Consider the following 19,306-nt stretch of genomic DNA (forward strand, 5'->3'; position numbering starts at 1 on the left):
GGGCTTCCAACATAATATAAAACCTAAACGCTATGCACAATGGGCATTTAGATCCACCACAACGCCCAGACGATGGTTTGATGGAGATTTGAAGTTTGTAGTAATGGATGGAGCGCTGACCTCTTTGGAGAGCGAAATGGTGCCTTGGCTATAAAGGCTGTATTTTCTAGAGGGTGGCGGGTTTTTTTTTCCCCCTGGCCATCTGCGCATGTCCCCACAGCTAGATGTAGCTGGCTTTCAACATAATAAGAACATAATAAGAATTCTGCTGGATCAGGCTAAATGCCCGTCTAGTCCAGCATCTTATTCTCAAAGTGGCCAACCCAAGGCCCATGGAAAGCATGCAAGCAGGCCATGAGTGGAACAGTGTTTTCCCCACTTGTGAGTCCCTGCAACTGGTTTTGTGATGGTGTTTCAGAGCCTAATACAAGAGCACACCTCCCTCCTGTGGTTTCCAGCGACTGATGCTTGGAAGCATTACTGCCTCTTGACTATGGCTTTGCCTTCCTGGTTATTCTTATGTGCCATAATAATAATAATAATAATAATAATAATAATAATAATATATTATTTATACCTTGCCCATCTGGCTGGGTTTCCCCAGCCACCCTGGGCGGCTTCCGACAGAATATTAAAATACAATAACTTATTAAACATTAAAAGCTTCTCTAAACAGGGCTGCCTTCAGATGTCTTCTAAAAGTTTGTTAGTTATTTTTCTCTTTGACATCTGGTGGGAGGGCGTTCCACAGGGCGGGTGCCACTACCGAGAAGGCTCTCTGCCTGGATCCCTGCAACTTGGCTTCTCGCAGGGAGGGAACTGCCAGAAGGCCCTCGGCGCTGGACCTCAGTGTCTGGGCAGACCTTTGGAGGTGGAGACGCTCCTTCAGGTATACTGGACCGAGAAGAATCATAGAAGCTTAGAGTTGGAAGGGACCCAATTCTAGCCCAACCTTCTGCAATGCAGGAATCTCTGCTAATTTGTCCAATTCTCCTTTAAAGCCATGAAAGTTATTGACCATCACTACCTCTTGCAGGAGCAGAATCTATAGTTTATGCACTGTGTGAAGAGATGCTTTCTTTTGTCTGCTTGTCTGTCCTAAATCTTCCAACATTTGTAGGGCTGCCCCGGGGATGGTGTTACCTGCCCCCACCCCATTTTCCTTGCTGAACTTTCTGCTATGTTGTACCTGACAACGGGTGAGAAACTGACACCAAGGTGAGGTATGTGAGAATATAAAGAAAATGTCCTGAGGCATTTTTGCCTCAGGGGGGGAAAAGGGGCCTCTTTTCTTACCTGTCACTCTCATCCTTTCGTTCCAACGTAACGAAATATGTCCAGAAGCTTGTCAAATGTCGCGAGCCGACCTGTTGAAAGCAAAAAAAAGGCCAGTGGTCTTGATTTAACAAGACATCTAATTGAATGATAAAAATAGCAGATGTAGAGCAGGGAGAGGGAAAGATTAAGCCACTTTGCACTTTAAAGCACATTCACACAGTTTATACTTCCTCAAACCGTGTGAACCAAACACACACCTAACCCTTTGAAATTCACATTGTGTAGTTCTCCAACAAACACATGTGACCTGAAATGCATGTATTTGTGACAATGCTGTACGAAAACTACATTATATTAGAGAAAACTGCTCGCCGAATGCATATTTTAGGCAAAATCACTCACAATACTTGCATGTAGTGGGAGAAATTTGCATGAAACTACATATGAATTTTTGTGCAGACTTTGAAAAGAACATACCGTATTTTTCGCCCTATAGGACGCACTTTTTCCCCTCCAAAAATGAAGGGGAAATGTGTGTGTGTCCTATGGGGCGAATGCAGGCTTCAGGAAGCTCCGCACAGAGCTGCCTGCAGCCCTAGGGAGCCCGGCGCGAAGTCGCGCCGGTCTCCTGAGGGTTGCGCAGAGCTGCCTGCATTCTGAAGCCTGAGGCATGCTGAAGAGCGCGCCGGGGCTTCGCGCAGCTCTCCGCAAGCCTGGGGAGATAGGTGCGACTTCCCGCTGGGCTCCCTAGGCTTGCGGATAGCAGGCTGTTCTCGGGGCTGGGGTCGGGGGAAGCTTGGGCTTCCCCCGTGCCGGCCCCACGCCTGGGGGGGAAATAATTTCCCCCCCCTTATTTCCCCCCCCAAAAAAACTAGGTGCGTCCTATGGGGCGAAAAATACGGTATAATGAAATGATGCACAAATGGGATAAGGTTGGGAAGATGAAAAATTGAGAGCTCTAGAGCTAAGTACTATAAATAAGAGGATTTTCGGTTGCTGTTTATCTTTGTGAGACAGAGACAGAGAGAAGGACATTATTTTGCTGTGTTAATGACTTTTGAGTGGCAAACAATGGGGAAGTGAGTTTATTATGATTGTATTGATTTCCCACCCTTTCTCTTAGAAGCTCAAGGTGACAGCTATAATTATCTGTTCCACTGTAATCTTCACAACAACCCAGTATGATACATTAAGCTGAGAATGAGGGACTAGTCCCAGGTTGCCCAGTGAACTTCATGGCTGAGCAGGGATTCAAATCTGGGTCTTCTGAGTCCTCGCCTGACATTCTAACCACCACACCTTTGTCTCTACAGTGCCATACATCTCAAAACAGGATGCCTACCAAGCTAGATCTCTGCTCACAGCCGGTCAGCACCATTCCTTCTTGTTGTTTAGTCGTTTAGTCGTGTCCGACTCTTCATGACCCCATGGACCAGAGCATGCCAGGCCCTCCTGCCTTCCACTGCCTCCCGCAGTTTGGTCAAACTCATGCTGGTAGCTTCGAGAACACTGTCCAACCATCTCGTCCTCTGTCGTCCCCTTCTCCTTGTGCCCTCCATCTTTCCCAACACCAGGGTCTTTTCCAGGGAGTCTTCTCTTCTCATGAGGTGGCCAAAATATTGGAGCCTCAGCTTCAGGATCTGTCCTTCCAGTGAGCACTCAGGGCTGATTTCCTGAATGGAGAGGTTTGATCTTCTTGCAGTCCATGGGACTCTCAAGAGTCTCCCCCAGCACCAGAATTCAAAAGCATCAATTCTTCGGCCTTCTTTATGGTTCAGCTCTCACTTCCATACATTAGACAAAGGTGACTGCCTCAGGCAGCCAGTTTTGAGGGGTCACGAAAGGGACAGCAAAAGGTTTTTCATTTTAAATTTATTATTGCTGAACTTTTACTCCCAAGGAGTGACACTTGTGGGATTTTCTGTCTCAGGTTGGGAAATAACGTGGCCACGCTGGGTGTGGTGTGTTTATTATTCTTTTTAATAATTCAGATTGCACTTAATCCCATGGTTTCTCATTTACTGATTTATTTAAACGTCTTATTAAATGCAAAACAGCCGAGGGCTAAATTCCTCTCTCTGCAGGTATATAAATGTTATATAAAGATTAAAATACATTCAACATTAGTTGTGAAATACATTCCCCCCTCTTGCCATCTCCAGAAGCAGAGCCTTCCTCTGCTATCGTACCATTCCAAAACAGGAGCACTTGGCTGTCCTTAATTTTTTTTTAAAAATATGATTTTGAAACTTGATTTTAAATTAACCCGTCTTTAAAATGCATCAGCAAGGGTATCCTGCATTGCCTTGCTGCTTTGTAATCTGTCTGATCTTCCTCTCTTTCCCCTGGAAAGCTGTGTGTTCCTCCCTTCTTCTTCTTCTTCTTCTTCCTCTTCTTCTTCTTCTATCACTCGTAGCCAAGTAAGATTGTCTTCCATGAACACGGTTTTAACAGTAAGTCCATAAGTGACTGTGGAGGCCAATTCTGGATCCACACGTCCTTCCAGAGTGAGGACATAAGCCTTCCTCTTAGCATGTTTCTCCCTTTCGTACTTAGTTCTCAAACTGGAGTACTTCCAGGCCAGTATTTCCCAGTTGTCAGTGTTTATACTACATTTTCAAAGCTTTGCCTTGAGAGAGTCTTTAAACCTCTTTGTGTTCCTCCCAAAAACAGGAGAAGAGCCCTGCTGGATCACTCCAAAGGTCGATCTAATCCAGATCCCATTTTTCTCTACAGGGCCCAAACAGCACTTAATCCTCCCCAGCACTAAACCACATCACTGCCCTCTTTCTCTTGCAAAGGCACAAACAGTAATGTGGTTTTCCGCTCACACAGCGAGGCCCGTCTTCGTCCTGTCCGTTGCCAACGAGCTTAGTACAGTGTTGCCATGGCTAAGCTGAGAATCCGGAAGCCCTCAATTCAAGAAAGCTCACCTCTATCAGAAACTCAGGAGGTGATCTTAACAGATGCCACTGTTTTCTCAGCTTCACTCGCCCCACAATCTCCCGCAAACAATTTTACAGTCAGCAAGGGGGTGAGGAGAAGAGGGAGGTGGCAGAGCAGTCGTCGGCCACCTCATAATGAAAGCACAGGCAACTACCAATTACGTTCCAAGTCACCACACTGTTAAGTGAAATGGCATATACAGTGGTACCTCGGGTTACATACGCTTCAGGTTACATACGCTTCAGGTTACACACTCCGCTAACCCACAAATATTACCTCAGGTTAAGAACTTTGCTTCAGGATGAGAACAGAAATCGTGCTCCGGCGGCACAGCAGCAGCAGGAGGCCCCATTTGCTAAAGTGGTGCTTCAGGTTAAGAACAGTTTCAGGTTAAGGACAGACCTCCGGAACGAATTAAGTACTTAACCCGAGGTATCACTGTATTTTAAACACCATTGAAAAAGCCTGCAAACGCCCCATTCTGCCCATGCCCCACCCTTTTCTGTGACATTGTTGGGCCACTTCTGGGTTCAGCGCAACGTGCATGTGTGCGGTTGCGCACCCATCAGATGTGCCTGATATGGTCACTGCCTGTAAAAGTTGTTCTCCTTCTTTTACAGCACCGGAACTTGTAGACATCTAATGTGAATGGTGTAAGATTCAGGACACAGACACCCTTTATGCAGAGCATAGTTAATCTATGGAACTCCCTCCTGCAGGGATAGCCACTTACTTGGATGGCTTCAAAAGAGGATTAGGCGAGGATAAAGCTATCAATAGCTACTAGCCATGGCACCTGTGCTCTGCCTCCTAATAATAATAATAATAATAATAATAATAATAATAATAATAATAATTTATTCATACCCCGCCCATCTGGCTGGGTTTCCCCAGCCACTCTGGGCAGCTCCCAACTGAACACGATAAAGCATCAAACATTAAAAACTTCCCTAAACAGGGCTCCCTTCAGATGTCTTTTAAAAGTCAGATAGTTGTTTATTTCCTTGACATCTGATGGGAGGGCGTTCCACAGGGAAGGCGCCACTACTGGGAAGGCCCTCCAGTTGGAGGCAACAATGATTGTGAAGATAGTGGTACCTCTAGTTACGAACTTAATTCATTCCAGAGGTCCGTTCTTAACCTGAAACTGTTCTTAACTAGAGGCGTGCTTTTGCTAATGGGGCCTCTTGCTGCCGCTGTGCCGCCGGCACACAATTTCCATTCTCATCCTGGGGCAAAGTTCTCAACTAGAGGTAACTCTTCCAGGTTAGCAGAGTTTGTAACCTGAAGCGTTTGTAACCTGAGGCATTTGTAACTCGAGGGACCACTGTACCGGTTTCTGGAAACCACAGGGAGGGAGAGTGCTCTTACGCGTGAATCTTGCTGGTGGGGAGGTGATAGTTTTGGGGGGTAACTGCACCTATTATTTTGGTCCTAATAGTATCTCTGTAAAGGTAAAGGGACCCCTGACCATATGGTCCAGTCGCAGACGACTTTGGGGTTGTGTGCTCATCTCGCTCTATAGACCGAGGGAGCTGGTGTACAGCTTCCGGGTCATGTGGCCAGCATGACTAAGCCGCTTCTGGCAAACCAGAGCAGCACACAGAAACGCCGTTTAACTCCCGCCGGAGCGGTACCTATTTATCTACTTGCACTTTGACGTGCTTTCAAACTGCTAGGTTGGCAGGAGCAGGGACTGAGCAACGGGAGCTCACCCCATCGCAGGGGTTCGAACCGCCGACCTTCTGATAGGCAAGCCCTAGGCTCAGTGGTTTAGACCACAGCGCCACCTGTGTCCCATAATGGTATCTCTGTAGCTGCCCCATATTCTTCTGTAAAGGTACAAACAGTAGTACAGTGGTACCTCAGGTTACGTACGCTTCAGGTTACAGATGCTTCAGGTTGCAGACTCTGCTAACCCAGTAATAGTACCTCGGGTTAAGAACTTTGCTGCAGGATGAGAACAGAAATCGTGCTGTTAAGAACACTTTCAGGTTAAGAACAGACCTCCAGAACGAATTAAGTTCTTAACCCAAGGTACCACTGTACAATGCTTCTTTCGCACAGCTGGATGGTCTTCATTGCATCCATTCCATACAAGCTTAGTGTTGCAGAGACTAACAGGCAAAAACCAGCCTTTCCCAATCTAGCGCTGCACTGATGTTTTGGACCACAACATCCCATTAGCCCAAAGCATCATGAACAATGGCCAGAGATGGCAGAAATACACTCCAAAACATTTGCAGAGCACCCAGGATTGTTTGGGGGAATCCATGTGTGTTTGAGGTGGCATGATACTGCTTTAAATGTACATAGCAGACAGGATACTGATACACATTTATTATCTGATTATTAGCATTTTTAAAAAATTAAGAAAATAGTTTAATACTGTAGAAGTCAGACCCTGATTACAGTTTCCAGTTCTACCTAAGATAGAATTCAGTTTTGAAAAAAAGAATTACCTATGCGGGTATATTCTTCTTTTTCCTCCCAGGCAGTTCATACCACATGCAAATCCCTTGAACAAACAAAGCACTGAAAGGTGACATTAAACGTTGTCATGGAACGCTTGGGTTTGGCATTCACACAATAGGTAGAAGAGTCTTTCTGTTTCCTTGCCTCCTGCTTAGGAATGTGCAAAGATCCAAAGTCCACGGCTTGGGGCCAAATCAAGCATGATGCTGGAGACCTGCGACTTGTCTCCGCACCGCTGTGGAAATTAAAATTTAGCTTTGAGGGGCTGCACATTTGATCAGAGGAGTGGCGCACACTCCCCACCCACTGCCCCGATCAAAATCCAACAGTGGAGGCAAACCATGGCCGCTGATGATCTCATCTCATCTCATCCTCATCCTCATCTCTAGCCCTCTTTTTAAAGCCATCCAAGTTGGCAGCCATCGCTAGGGGAGTGGTTTCCATAGCTGAACTATGCGCGGTGCCTTGAATCTTCCAACACACAGCTTCATTGGATGTCAACGGGTTCTAGTGTTATGAATCATAGAATCGTAGAGGGAATCTCAACTAAATCATCCATGGCAGATGGCTATCCAACTTCTTAAACACACACACACACACATATGATAGATGATAGATATAGATAGATAGATGATAGATAGATAGATAGATAGATAGAAAAGAGAAAAGAAAAAGAGACAGAAACAAAGAAAAAAGTGTTAAAGTTCCATCCACATGTCTTGCACATTCATGTATCGAGATTGATCTGAATCTCCTGACTTCCCCCCATCCCATTAATGGGTGCTCTTACTTCTGTTTTCATCTGCGTATCAATACTTCCCCCAAATTTTCATCTTCCTAAGTTATCTGTAATTTCTAGTACATTTAAAGTGCATTTAAAATCCTGCTGATGTTTCAACCTGTTTACAATAATTTTGTATATACATTACAGTGGTACCTTGGGTTAAGTACTTAATTCGTTCCAGAGGTCTGTTCTTAAGCTGAAACTGTTCTTAACCTGGAACACCACTTTAGCTAATGGGGCCTCCTGCTGCCACTGTGCTGCCAGAGCACGATTTCTGTTCTCATCCTGAAGCAATATTCTTAACCTGAGGCACTATTTCTGGGTTAGCGGAGTCTGTAACTTGAAGCGTATGTAACCTGAAGCGTATGTAACCCGAGGTACCACTGTATAAACATTTCCAATTCTTTCTTTTTAAAAAATTTCTTGTCTTCTTGGTTCCTGAGCTTGCCAGTTAATTTTGCCATTTCGGCATAGTCCATCAACCTGCTCTGCCATTCTGGCTATCCAACCTCTTTCCATCCAAGGAGAGAGGGAGAAAAACTTATCTCTATCCACTTTCTCTATGCCATGCATAACTTTATAAACTTCTATCATGTAGCCTCTCGCTCCTGTCCCCCCCCCTCACTAGTCCTAAACACCCCAACCTTTCTTCATAGGAGAGCCATTCCATCTCTTCAATCATATTTTTTGTCCTTTCCTGAGCCCCTTTGAACTCTGCAATATCCTTTTTGAGGTGAGGCGGCCAGAAATGCACTCAATGTTCCAAATTCGGTCGCATAAAGAACCTGACGGGGGAGACAGGCAGCGTCTTGAAGTTGTCAATCGACGGCGACAACCTGAGCAGCAGGCTGAGCAGGCAAAGAGGGTCTCCTGGTCACAGTCTTCCCAGCTACAGCAAGATGAGCTTCACTTCTATTTAAATTATAGTAATTATTTCTAAAAGTGCACCTTGACATAGAAATCGGCACATTCTAATTCTCTGCAAACTTGCATCTTCTTGTTTAGTGATGCATAAGTGTAATAAGTGTATAAGACAGGGGGCGGTGGGTGTGGAGGACTCCCTGGTCCTGAATGGGGTAACTGTGCCCCTGAAGGACCAGGTGCGCAGCCTGGGAGTCATTTTGGACTCACAGCTGTCCATGGAGGCACAGGTCAAATCCGTGTCCAGGGCAGCTGTTTACCAGCTCCATCTGGTATGCAGGCTGAGACCCTATCTGCCTGCGGACTGCCTCGCCAGAGTGGTGCATGCTCTAGTTATCTCCCACTTGGACTACTGCAATGCGCTCTACGTGGGGCTACCTTTGAAGGTGACCTGGAAACTACAACTAATCCAGAATGCGGCAGCTAGACTGGTGACTGGGAGTGGCCGCCGGGACCACATAACACCGGTTCTGCGAGATCTGCATTGGCTCCCAGTACGTTTCCGAGCACAATTCAAAGTGTTGGTGCTGACCTTTAAAGCCCTAAACGACCTCGGTACAGTATACCTGAAGGAGCGTCTCCATCCCCATCGTTCAGCCCGGACACTGAGATCCAGCACAGAGAGCCTTCTGATGGTTCCCTCATTGCGACAAGTGAGGTTACAGGGAACCAGACAGAGGGCTTTCTCGGTAGCGGCACCCGTCCTGTGGAACGCCCTCCCTTCAGAAGTGAAGGAAATAAGTAGCTATCTTCTTTTTAAAAGACATCTGAAGGCAGCCCTGTTTAGGGAAGTTTTTAATATTTAATGCTGTATTGCTTTTAACATTTGATTGGAAGGCGCCCAGAGTGGCTGGGGAAACTCAGCCAGATGGGCGGGGTATAAATAAATAAATAAATAAATAAATAATAATAATAATAATTTGTCAGCATGCAGGCCTGAATGGTTCTCCATTAGATACAGGGCTTCCCCCCCCCCAATTGGAACTCGCCGGAACTCAGTTCTGATACCTCTCAGGTGGGCGCCATTGCCATTCGAAGAAAACAAGGAACGTGTTCATGGCATCTATTTTTCTAGAAACTTAGCACTGATTCCCCCCCCCTCTCTCTCTCCACACACACACACACACACACACACACACATGTAAAATGGGAGAAAAGTCACAATTTTTTAAAGCCGGCTTTAATTTTCCTTGAGGAGGAGTTTAGGAGGAGGCAGAGGCATAGGAAACACTAAGCATGTGAAACTGCAGTCTGAAATGCTACAACTCAGACATACCTTTATTGTTTTTTGTTTTATTTTATCTTTTCATTTTTGAAATGTCTGTCCTGCCTTTTGACAGCCAGGTGGCTCTGAGGCAGGTCAGAACAATTTAAAACAATTTGTGCAGTAAGATATGATGATAAATAGTTAGTGGCTAAAGGCAGACATTTAAAACTATGCATTGCACAAGAGCAGTGGGAAGGCAGTAATTATAACAAGCCAAAAGCCTGGTGACAGAGTAATGTCTTCAGTGCTCCCCTGAAGGCAAAAAACCAGGGAGTCAGCCAAACTTCCTGAGGGAAGGAATTCCACAAGTTTACACCTTGCCTCATATATCTCTGCCTGGCAACTCCTTTTCTAAGTGGTTACAGACGGACTGTTTAATTATCTGTTCTAGGACCTTTCCTGGTATTTATGCCAAGCTCACCGGTTAGTAGCTACCTGGATCTCCCACTGCCCTTTTTGAAGATGGGGACATTTACCCGCCTCCAGTCTTCAGGAAAGGGACACGGGTGGCGCTGTGGGTTAAACCACAGAGCCTAGGGCTTGCCCATCAGAAGATTGGTGGTTCGAATCCCCGTGATGGGGTGACCTCCTGTTGCTTGGTCCCAGCTCCTGCCAACCTAGCAGTTTAAAAGCACGTCAAAGTGCAAGTAGATAAATAGGTACCGCTCCAGCGGGAAGGTAAATGGCGTTTCCGTGCGCTGCTCTGGTTCACCAGAAGCGGCTTAGTCATGCTGGCCACATGACCCGGAAGCTGTACGCTGGCTCCCTCGGCCAGTAAACAGAGTCGGTCATGACTGGACCTAATGGTCAGGGGTCCCTTTACCTTTAGTCTTCAGGAACCTCACCTGTCCTCCAAGATTTCTCAATGATTATAGACAGAGGCTCTGAGATTACATCCACAAGCTCCTTTAGTTCCCTTGGGTGCAGGGAGGTCACCAGGCCCTGGAGATCTGAATTCATTATTTTCCTGTCTTGGGCTACAGCTCCCTCCTTACACGATTTATCCTGTCATCACCAGGTTGCACACTGTTTTCCTTTTGAGTGAAGACAGATGCAAAGTAGGTGTTGAGCAGTTCCGCCTCCTCTCTGACACCTGCTAACATTTCCCCATCTTTTCCACACAGAGGACCTTCCTCTTGCTTCGAAAGTAGCTGAAGAAACCTTTCTTAAGATTAATTTTAACCTCTCTTGCAAGCCTGAGCTCACTCTGAGCTTTGGCCTGCCTGACATTCACCCTGCAACTGTTGGCTACTGGTGTATATTCCTTCTTTGTGATTTCCCCTTTCTTCCATTTCTTATACATGCCCTTCTTAAATCGCAGCTCATCTGTAAGCTCCTTATGCAGCCATATTGGTTTCTTTAGGTGCCTTCCACTTTTCTTTCTTGAAGAAATTGTCTGCAATTGTGCCTTCAATATTTCACCTGTAAGAAACTCCCATCCGTCTTGGACTCCCTTCTCTTTGAGTATTACCGACTGTGGGATCTCCCCCAGTAGTTCCTTAAATGTTTTGAAATCAGCCTTCATAAAGTCCATAGTGCAGGTCTAACTACATTCAGCTTTCCCTTGCTTCTGTACCATGAAACCCAGGGGGACATGATCACTTCCTCCCAAGTTTCCCAGTGCTTCTAATTTGTCAATGAGTTCCTCTCTGTTGGTGAGGACCAAGCCCAAGTTGATGATCTCCTTGTTGCTTCTTCCACCTTCTGGGAAATGAAAATGTCAGCGAGGCAATGGAGGAATTTGTTGGAACTTACATACTTACATACAAAGTTCTTCATGGCTTGGGACCAGTTTGACCACTTTCAGCTGTGGACCTTGCGCTTTTACAAGTGCCACATAATGTTCATTCTGCATTTGCAAGGATTCTGTCTTTTATTGCGCTGTGAATCTCTCTGCCTACTAACATTAGGCAGGTGCTCTCACTAGATGCCTGCTGAAAACCTTATATTAGTGAAGATATCATAAAAAAACCACATTGTACTAGGGGGGATTGTTTTGCAGGAATGCATTATATTAAGCAAAACTGCACACACAAATGTGTATAGTAGGAAAAATTCACACGAAAACGCGGATGAATTTTCACGAGGACTTTTTTAAAAAAAATGTTGAAATCTTGAAAGCTGAACTTAAAGTTAGGAAAATGACAAACTGAAATTGACATACATACTGAACACATTACAATACAAGCCCATGCGTTTTTATTCAGAAGTAAAAATGCATATAGACTGTTCAATGGCGCTTACTTCCAGGTAAATGTGCACATGATAGGATTTCAACTGCAGTGTAGAAGCACAGCAGAACTACCTTAAACTCAAAATGGAAACACACAGAGAGCATTGCATTGTGCTTTACTCTGTTTTTTAATGACGCTTTCGTTTTTTTACTTAATTTATCTCATGGCGTATAAATGAGTTTTTGTCATATTAGTGTGCCCCTTTCCCAGAGTCTTGAGCATGCCTGATTTGGAATAACAGAATTACGCCCTAAGATATATCTTAATATATATGCGCACACAATGGATAAGCACATACCTAAATGCAAATATCAATTCATCTTATTCCAATTATGTACATCCAGAAATAAAATTAATGGGCCATATCTCTAATGTGCAAGCCAATGCAACTATGTACATTTCCTGGGGATGAATGTTTGGCTCGCTGCCTTTTTGCTGAATAGGAAAATATATGTTTGCTTGAAAACTATTATAGCTGTTGTGCTCAAGATGGAGATTAAAAATGCAATGTCGGCTGCTGGCTTCAAAAACAGCCACCTATTAATAGGAATGAATAGGAAAATTATCCTGTGCTCAGGTTCCTCCATTGTTGGAATGACAGGCTGAAACAGGATGGATTCTCTACTATCTACTTCCCATTAAGCAAAGGAAACACTGCATAAAGATGAGCTGGAGCCAATCTTTTTCTCTCTTTTTTTTAGCGTTTAAAGAAGGTAATTTGATAGAGACACTGTTCCTTGATGCATCCACCCTTTTGTTTGTTCTGCTATTATGTTCTGGAGAAACAGGTTTTGCTTGTACTTCTCTGTCTTCGTTTTAAAAGAAAAAAACCCAAATCTTGATTACATGGGTGGGGGACCTCGGGACAAGGGGTCAAATGTGGTCCCCTTTAAGACTTTGTCTGACTCTCAGAACATTCCCCAGGACACACCCCCTTCTCGGCCACACCCCCTTTTCAAAAAGCACTGCTTCAGATCCACCTTGAGTCCTTTGGCCTGGCTGGAATGCATCCCTGAGCTCTGTTATTATAGTTATTAGAACTCTGTTCAATAATAGGGAGCATAAGGTAAAGGTAAAGGGACCCCTGACCATTAGGTCCAGTTGTGACCGACTCTGGGCTTGCGGCGCTCATCTCGCTTTATTGGCCGAGGGAGCCGGCGTACAGCTTCCGTGTCATGTGGCCAACATGACTAAGCCACTTCTGGCAAACCAGAGCAGCACATGGAAACGCCATTTGCCTTCCCGCCGGAGCGGTACCTATTTATCTACTTGCACTGTGTGCTTTCGAACTGCTAGGTGGGCAGGAGCAGGGACCGAGCAATGGGAGCTCACCCTGTTGCGGGGATTCGAACTGCCGACCTTCTGATCGGCAAGTCCTAGGCTCTGTTTAACGAACAGCACCACTTGTGTCCCTAATAGGGAGCATAGGGACTTGTTAAATGTTAACGCAGTTAATAAATGCTTTTAAATAAAAATAAATTAGAGAAGGATGTGTTTGTGTTGTGTGTGCAGAAACTAGGCAAAATTTACACACACACCCAGCTTCACACACTTGTGCCTCTGGCTCTGTCTGCCCCTGGCATGTGGCCCTTAGTAGGCTGCCCAGATGCGGTTACGGCCCTCAGCCTGTAATAGTTTCCCCACTCCTGCTCTAGAAGCAGAGGATTTTGGGATCTTAGATATAAGACCCATGGAATTAATTTGGAAGACAACACTTAATTTCTACCTAGCAGCCCTTTATTTTCCTGCAACCCTTTGTTGCCATTATGGGATGGGAAGCCTGTGGCGCTCTGGTTGCAACTGTTGCTCTCATCATCTCTGGGCATTGGCCATGCTGGCTGGGGCTGATGGGAGTTGGAGTCCAGCAACATCTGGAGGGCCACCAGTTCTCTGTTCCCAATATTGAGACCTTCTATCCTCACCAAATCGTGCTAAGTGGCAAATTACCATGCCATGTTAGTTTGAGCATGAGCTTCAAAAGTCAATGGTTGCAACACCCGGTGAAGACATCAGAGGAGCATTGGGTTGTCTCCAACTAAGTTAGCCTAAAAGCAAAAGTAGAGCCTCCTGGATGAGGCCAGTGGCCTGTCTCGTCCAATATTTTGTTGTCACAGTAGCCACCCAGATGCCTGTGGGAAACCTCATGCAGGACCTGAGCACAAGAGCACTCTGCTTTCCTGTGGTTCCCAGCGATTGAGCTACAGAAACATTAGTGCCTCCAACCATGGAAGGCAGAACAAAGCTTCCATCTTGGCTAGTAGCCATTGACCACCATAGTGTCCATGAGTCTGACTACTCCTGTTTTAAAGCCATCCAAGTTGGTGGCAACCACCGCCTTCTATGAGAGCCTGTCCCACAATTTAATTACCTGTTGCATGGACTACTCTGCAGTTTACTCAGAGTTCTCTACCCACTGAAACAATGAACCTAAGTTAGTCATGCCCCGTAACTTCAATGAATCTGCTCTGAGCTAGATTAGCATTGAATTCAACCCATGCCTTTGAAACCCCCTCTAAGGAATTGCTGGCATTTTTTCCTAGCCTAGATTTGGTGTGTGGTTAACCTTAGTCTCTCCTAGCCCTTTAGCTGCCGGACAGCTCAGTCGGTAGAGGATGAGGACTCTGAATCTCATGGTTGTGGGTTGGGCAGAAGATTCCTGCATTGCAGGGCTTAGACCCTGGTGATCCCTCCCAACTCTGCAGTTCTAGGATTCCTCTTTGATTCTACAATTCCCTCCTAAGTAAAGGTAAAGGGACCCCTGACCGTTAGGTCCAGTTGTGACCGACTCTGGGGTTGTGGCGCTCATCTCGCTTTATTGGCCAAGGGAGCCGGTGTACAGCTTCTGGGTCATGTGGCCAGCATGACTAAGCCGCTTCTGGCGAACCAGAGCAGCGCACGGAAACAGTGGCGTAGCGTGGGGGGTGCAGGGGGGGCGGGCCGCACCGGGCGCAACATCTGGGGTTAGGGCAAATCCATGGGTTAGGGGGCGCAAATCCACGGGTTAGGGGGCGCAAATCCATGGGTTAGGGGGCGCAAATTACTTGCCTTGCCCCGGGTGCTGACAACCCACGCTACACCACTGCACGGAAACGCCGTTTACCTTCCTGCCGGAGCGGTACCTATTTATCTACTTGCAGTTTGTGCTTTCGAACTGCTAGGTTGATGTGCTTTCGAACTGCTAGGTTGGCAGGAGCAGGGAGCTCACCCCACTGCGGGGATTCGAACCGCCAACCTTCTGATCGGCAAGTCCTAGGCTCTGTGGTTTATCCCACAGTGCCACGATTCCCTCCTACCCGAGACCATTTAACCAGATCTGCCAGAAACAGAATCTGGGATCTAACACAGCTAAAGCACACACTCTTCCTCTCTTCCACTGAGCTGTGGCCCTCTACCAGCATATATTTGGTTCCTTCCTGCTGTAAGAGAGAGTTAGAGGTGTTCTCAAGCTTCCACCAAGAATAGGTGCTGCTACTGCTTACTAATAAGAATGTAAGAAAAGGCCGGCTGGATCAGCCACTGGGCCATCTGTTCCAGCACCCTGTACTTACAGTGGCCAACCAGATGTCTATGAGAAGTCCTAAATCAGGCCTGAGCACAACAGCTTCTCCCTCTACTCATGATTCCCAGCAACTTGGTATCCAAAGGAATACTGCCCACGATAGTAGAGGTAGACGCAGCCTTTGCTTGACATTTTATGATGTTTTTATATGTGCTGGAAGCCGATAGCTTTATCCCCCACAAATCAATACCAATGGACTGTAACTATTTTAACATAGCACACAACTGAGACCCAGAGCTTCTAACAACACTCAGGCAACTTACCAATAACCCAAGAAACAACCAGAGTGCAAAATTCAATGATCCAAATCAATGTGAGCCAGTGTGGTGTAGTGGTTAAGAGCGGTAGACTCGTAATCTGGGGAACCGGGTTCGATTCCCCGCTCCTCCACATGCAGCTGCTGGGTGACCTTGGGCCAGTCACACTTCTCTGAAGTCTCTCAGCCCCACTCACCTCACAGAGTGTTTGTTGTGGGGGAGGAAGGGAAAGGAGAATGTTAGCCGCTTTGAGACTCCTTCGGGTAGTGATAAAGCGGGATATCAAATCCAAACTCCTCCATTCCTTGATCCAAACCAGGATTCCAGAATGCTCCAGGTTTAAGCATAGACCAGTCCACTAGACCAATGGTTCCCAATTAGCTAAGTACTGCGGACCCCCTGTTTTTCAAATGCCAAGCCATGGATCCCTCACCTTTTGAAAAATTTGATATCTCTGGGGTAGGTTTTGTTATCCAAATGGTGCTCCAGATTTCCTGGGTGGGTTATGCAGAGTCCCCCAGGGCCCATGGACCCCCAGTTAGGGATGACTGCACTAGACGGGTGGGGCGGGGGATTCCAGAAGACAGAACACCACCAGTCTGCATGAGGCTGTAAGCAAGGAAGGAACGCTAATCGTTTTTTCTTTCTATGCTGCTTCTGGAAGGCAGGTGCCAGCTCTTCGCTCTGTTGCAGGCACTTTTTCCACACACACACACATCTTTTCCTTTGTCCATTCTGGGGGCCCTGCCACTCAGGAAGCTGATAACAACCTCCCGAGAGTACAGTGCAGTGAGTGGTTTCCCAGGATGTCCGGCTGAATTACGACAAATTCATGGTTATCTTTGGTAAACAGGCACTCAAGGAACTGGGGCCAGAATTAAATGCAGCCTTACTGACCGCAAGTCTGGGGCACTTACCCTGTCCAAACAAGGATGCTGGAATGTTAGGAACCACTGAATAATGTTGCTATAATTTAACAGCGTTCAGTCAAATAACTTTATTTATGATCCATCTGCACAATTCAGCTAAAGCAACTTCATGCAACTTTAGACAGTCTTAGCTTCCCCCAAAGAACCTGGGAACTGTCGTTTGTTAAGGGTGGTGAGAGGTGTTAGGAGACCCCACTACACAACATATTTTTAGAACAGGGGTGGAAAACCTGTGGCCCTTCACATGCTGTGAGACTTTTGTTGTTTAGTCGTTTAGTCGTGTCCTACTCTTCGTGACCCCATGGACCAGAGCACGCCAGGCACTCCTGTCTTCCATTGCCTCCCACAGTTTGGTCAAACTCATGCTGGTAGCTTCGAGAACACTGTCCAACCATCTCGTCCTCTGTCGTCCCCTTCTCCTTGCGCCCTCCATCTTTCCTAACATTAGGGTCTTTCCCAGGGAGTCTTCTCTTCTCATGAGGTGGCCAAAGTATTGGAGCCTCAGCTTCAGGATCTGTCCTTCCAGTGAGCACTCAGGGCTGATTTCCTTCAGAATGGATCGGTTTGATCTTCTTGCAGTCCATGGGACTCTCAAGAGTCTCCTCCAGCACCGTAATTCAAAAGCATCAATTCCTCGGCGATCAGCCTTCTTTATGGTCCAGCTCTCACTTCCATACATCACTAGTGGTGAGACTACAACTGCCATTATCCTTGTACATCAGCAATGATGGCTGGGGCTGATGGGAGCTGTAGTCCAACAGCCTCTGAAAGACCACAGGTTCCCCATCCCTGCCTTGGACTATATCCTAGGAGTTGTGTCCTTCCCACCTTGCCTAAAACCATCTAGGAGATTTATGGATGAGACATGATTCAAAGCTGGTATTTCCCGGTGCACAAATCATTTTTCTTAAGTATCATATCACAGCCGCCTAGTTATTGGGAACAGATACAAACAGAGATAAGAGGCAAGAATAAGTGACAGGCACCTAAACCTGCGTCACACTCTCAGAATCTAAGGGTATTTAGATACTAACTTCTGTGAAAAGGACAAATTTCATTTTAGGGAACATTATTGCAAGTAAAGATACCAATATCATAATGCCAATATACAAATGTATGGCACAGACGGTTTTGGAGTACAGTGGTACTTCTACTTATGTCTGCCTCTGGTTACATATCCTTCTGGATACGTAAGCAGCAAACCTGGAAGTATTTTTCTGGGTTTTGCCCCACGCACATGTGCAGAAGCACTCTACACATGTGCAGAAGCAGTCCCACTGGTTGTGGAAACCTCGGGATCTGACAGGAGCTCCGGAACGGATCCTGTCCGCAACCGGAGGTACCACTGTATTGTGTACAGTCCTGGTTGCCTCACCTAACAAAGGGCTAGAAACGTTTCCATAAACAGCAATCAAAATGGCCAAGGAGCTGGAGCATCTCACAATGAGGAAAGATTTATGTTCTTCTTCTGCTGGTCTATTAAGCTCACAGTCTTTTCTCCATCATAGACACAGCACATAAATGGTCCATATAGACAGCAGGCCCCCCAAACAAGAAGACAAAGTTTTCCTTTATTTTAAACTCCATTGATATTATTATTGTTGTTGTTGTTGTTAAAAATAGTATGAGGGATTGGATGGTGCAAGTGTCATCCAATAACAGCTACTTATTTTAAGTGCCCAGTTTAAATTGGAGATTTAATTTTTTCAGGATGCAAGATGTAAGCCAATTTCCTACAGAAATCCAACCTCCATCAGGATTTTAATGGGATGCCTTTGGCTTTCACATCAGTTGTGGTTCCCCTCACCCAAAGCCCAAGGACAGTCAATTAAGCTAACGGGTCTCTTCAAACAAGGAACAGCTATCTTGGAATCTCTTTGAAGCTGGTTGCACAGCCATTAATTAGGAGAGGTGCTTGGAGAACAGTGGAGCCAAGGAATGGCCATACCAACTTAGCAAAGCTAAACCTCAAATGAGTAATAAAGGAAGGGGGAAATGTCCAGTTAATGTGGTTTAAATCCAAGTTCACCTGCAGCAGAATGCTTAGGTACCATGTTGATGGGAAAGACCCGTACCAGGAACCCAGCGAAGTGGAATGCTAGAAGATTCAAAGCAAGAGGAATACCTCTTTGCGCAATGCAAAGTCACACTGTGGAATTTTCTGCTATAAAAGGTGGTGATGGGCAACAAACAGCTTTAAAGAAGGATCAGACAAATTTGCAGAAGATAGGGCTATGCCTCCTAGTCATCACATTACCACCCAGGAGTTTCTGAAACCATGTCCCTGGTGAAGAACAGCAGCAGAGAGCTTTTGCACCCAAGCTATAGTTGGAGAGCTTCCCATAAGAATCTGGTTGGATGTTGGACTGTTTGCCCCAATCTAGCAGGTCTCTTATTATGTCCTTGGGGGCAGTCAGAATAGACAAGCCTACCTCAACCTGGTGCTTACTAGAGGTTGTCGGATTACAACTTCCATCTGCCCCAGTCAGCGTAACCAATGATGTGGGAGATTATGGGAATTGTAGTGGGAAACATCTGGAAGACACAGGGCTGGGGAAGACAATATTTGGCTAGATGGATCAGTGGTGTGACTCAGCATGAGGCAGCATGAGATATCATGTTCCTTTAGAGCAGCGGTTTTCAACCTGTGGGTCCC

At 46.0% G+C, this 19,306-nt stretch overlaps 1 protein-coding gene across 3 annotated transcripts in view; it reads right to left on the bottom strand.

Moving 5' to 3' along the window:
• Positions 1-19,306, bottom strand: part of FAM3D (FAM3 metabolism regulating signaling molecule D) — a 41,264-nt gene that overhangs the window by 17,789 nt on the left and 4,169 nt on the right. For 2 of the 3 annotated variants that reach the window (XM_083602500.1, XM_083602498.1), the window contains one exon: positions 1,297-1,367. In XM_083602500.1, the coding sequence (XP_083458626.1) occupies positions 1,297-1,309 (13 nt within the window). In that variant the 5' untranslated portion in view covers positions 1,310-1,367. Of the gene's footprint in view, positions 1-1,296; positions 1,368-6,686; positions 6,710-19,306 lie in introns of those variants that run through there. The other variant, XM_083602499.1, reaches the window with a different exon arrangement.

This window comes from Podarcis filfolensis (assembly GCF_964270895.1).
Source record: "Podarcis filfolensis genome assembly, chromosome: 2".
Taxonomy (NCBI): domain Eukaryota; kingdom Metazoa; phylum Chordata; class Lepidosauria; order Squamata; family Lacertidae; genus Podarcis; species Podarcis filfolensis.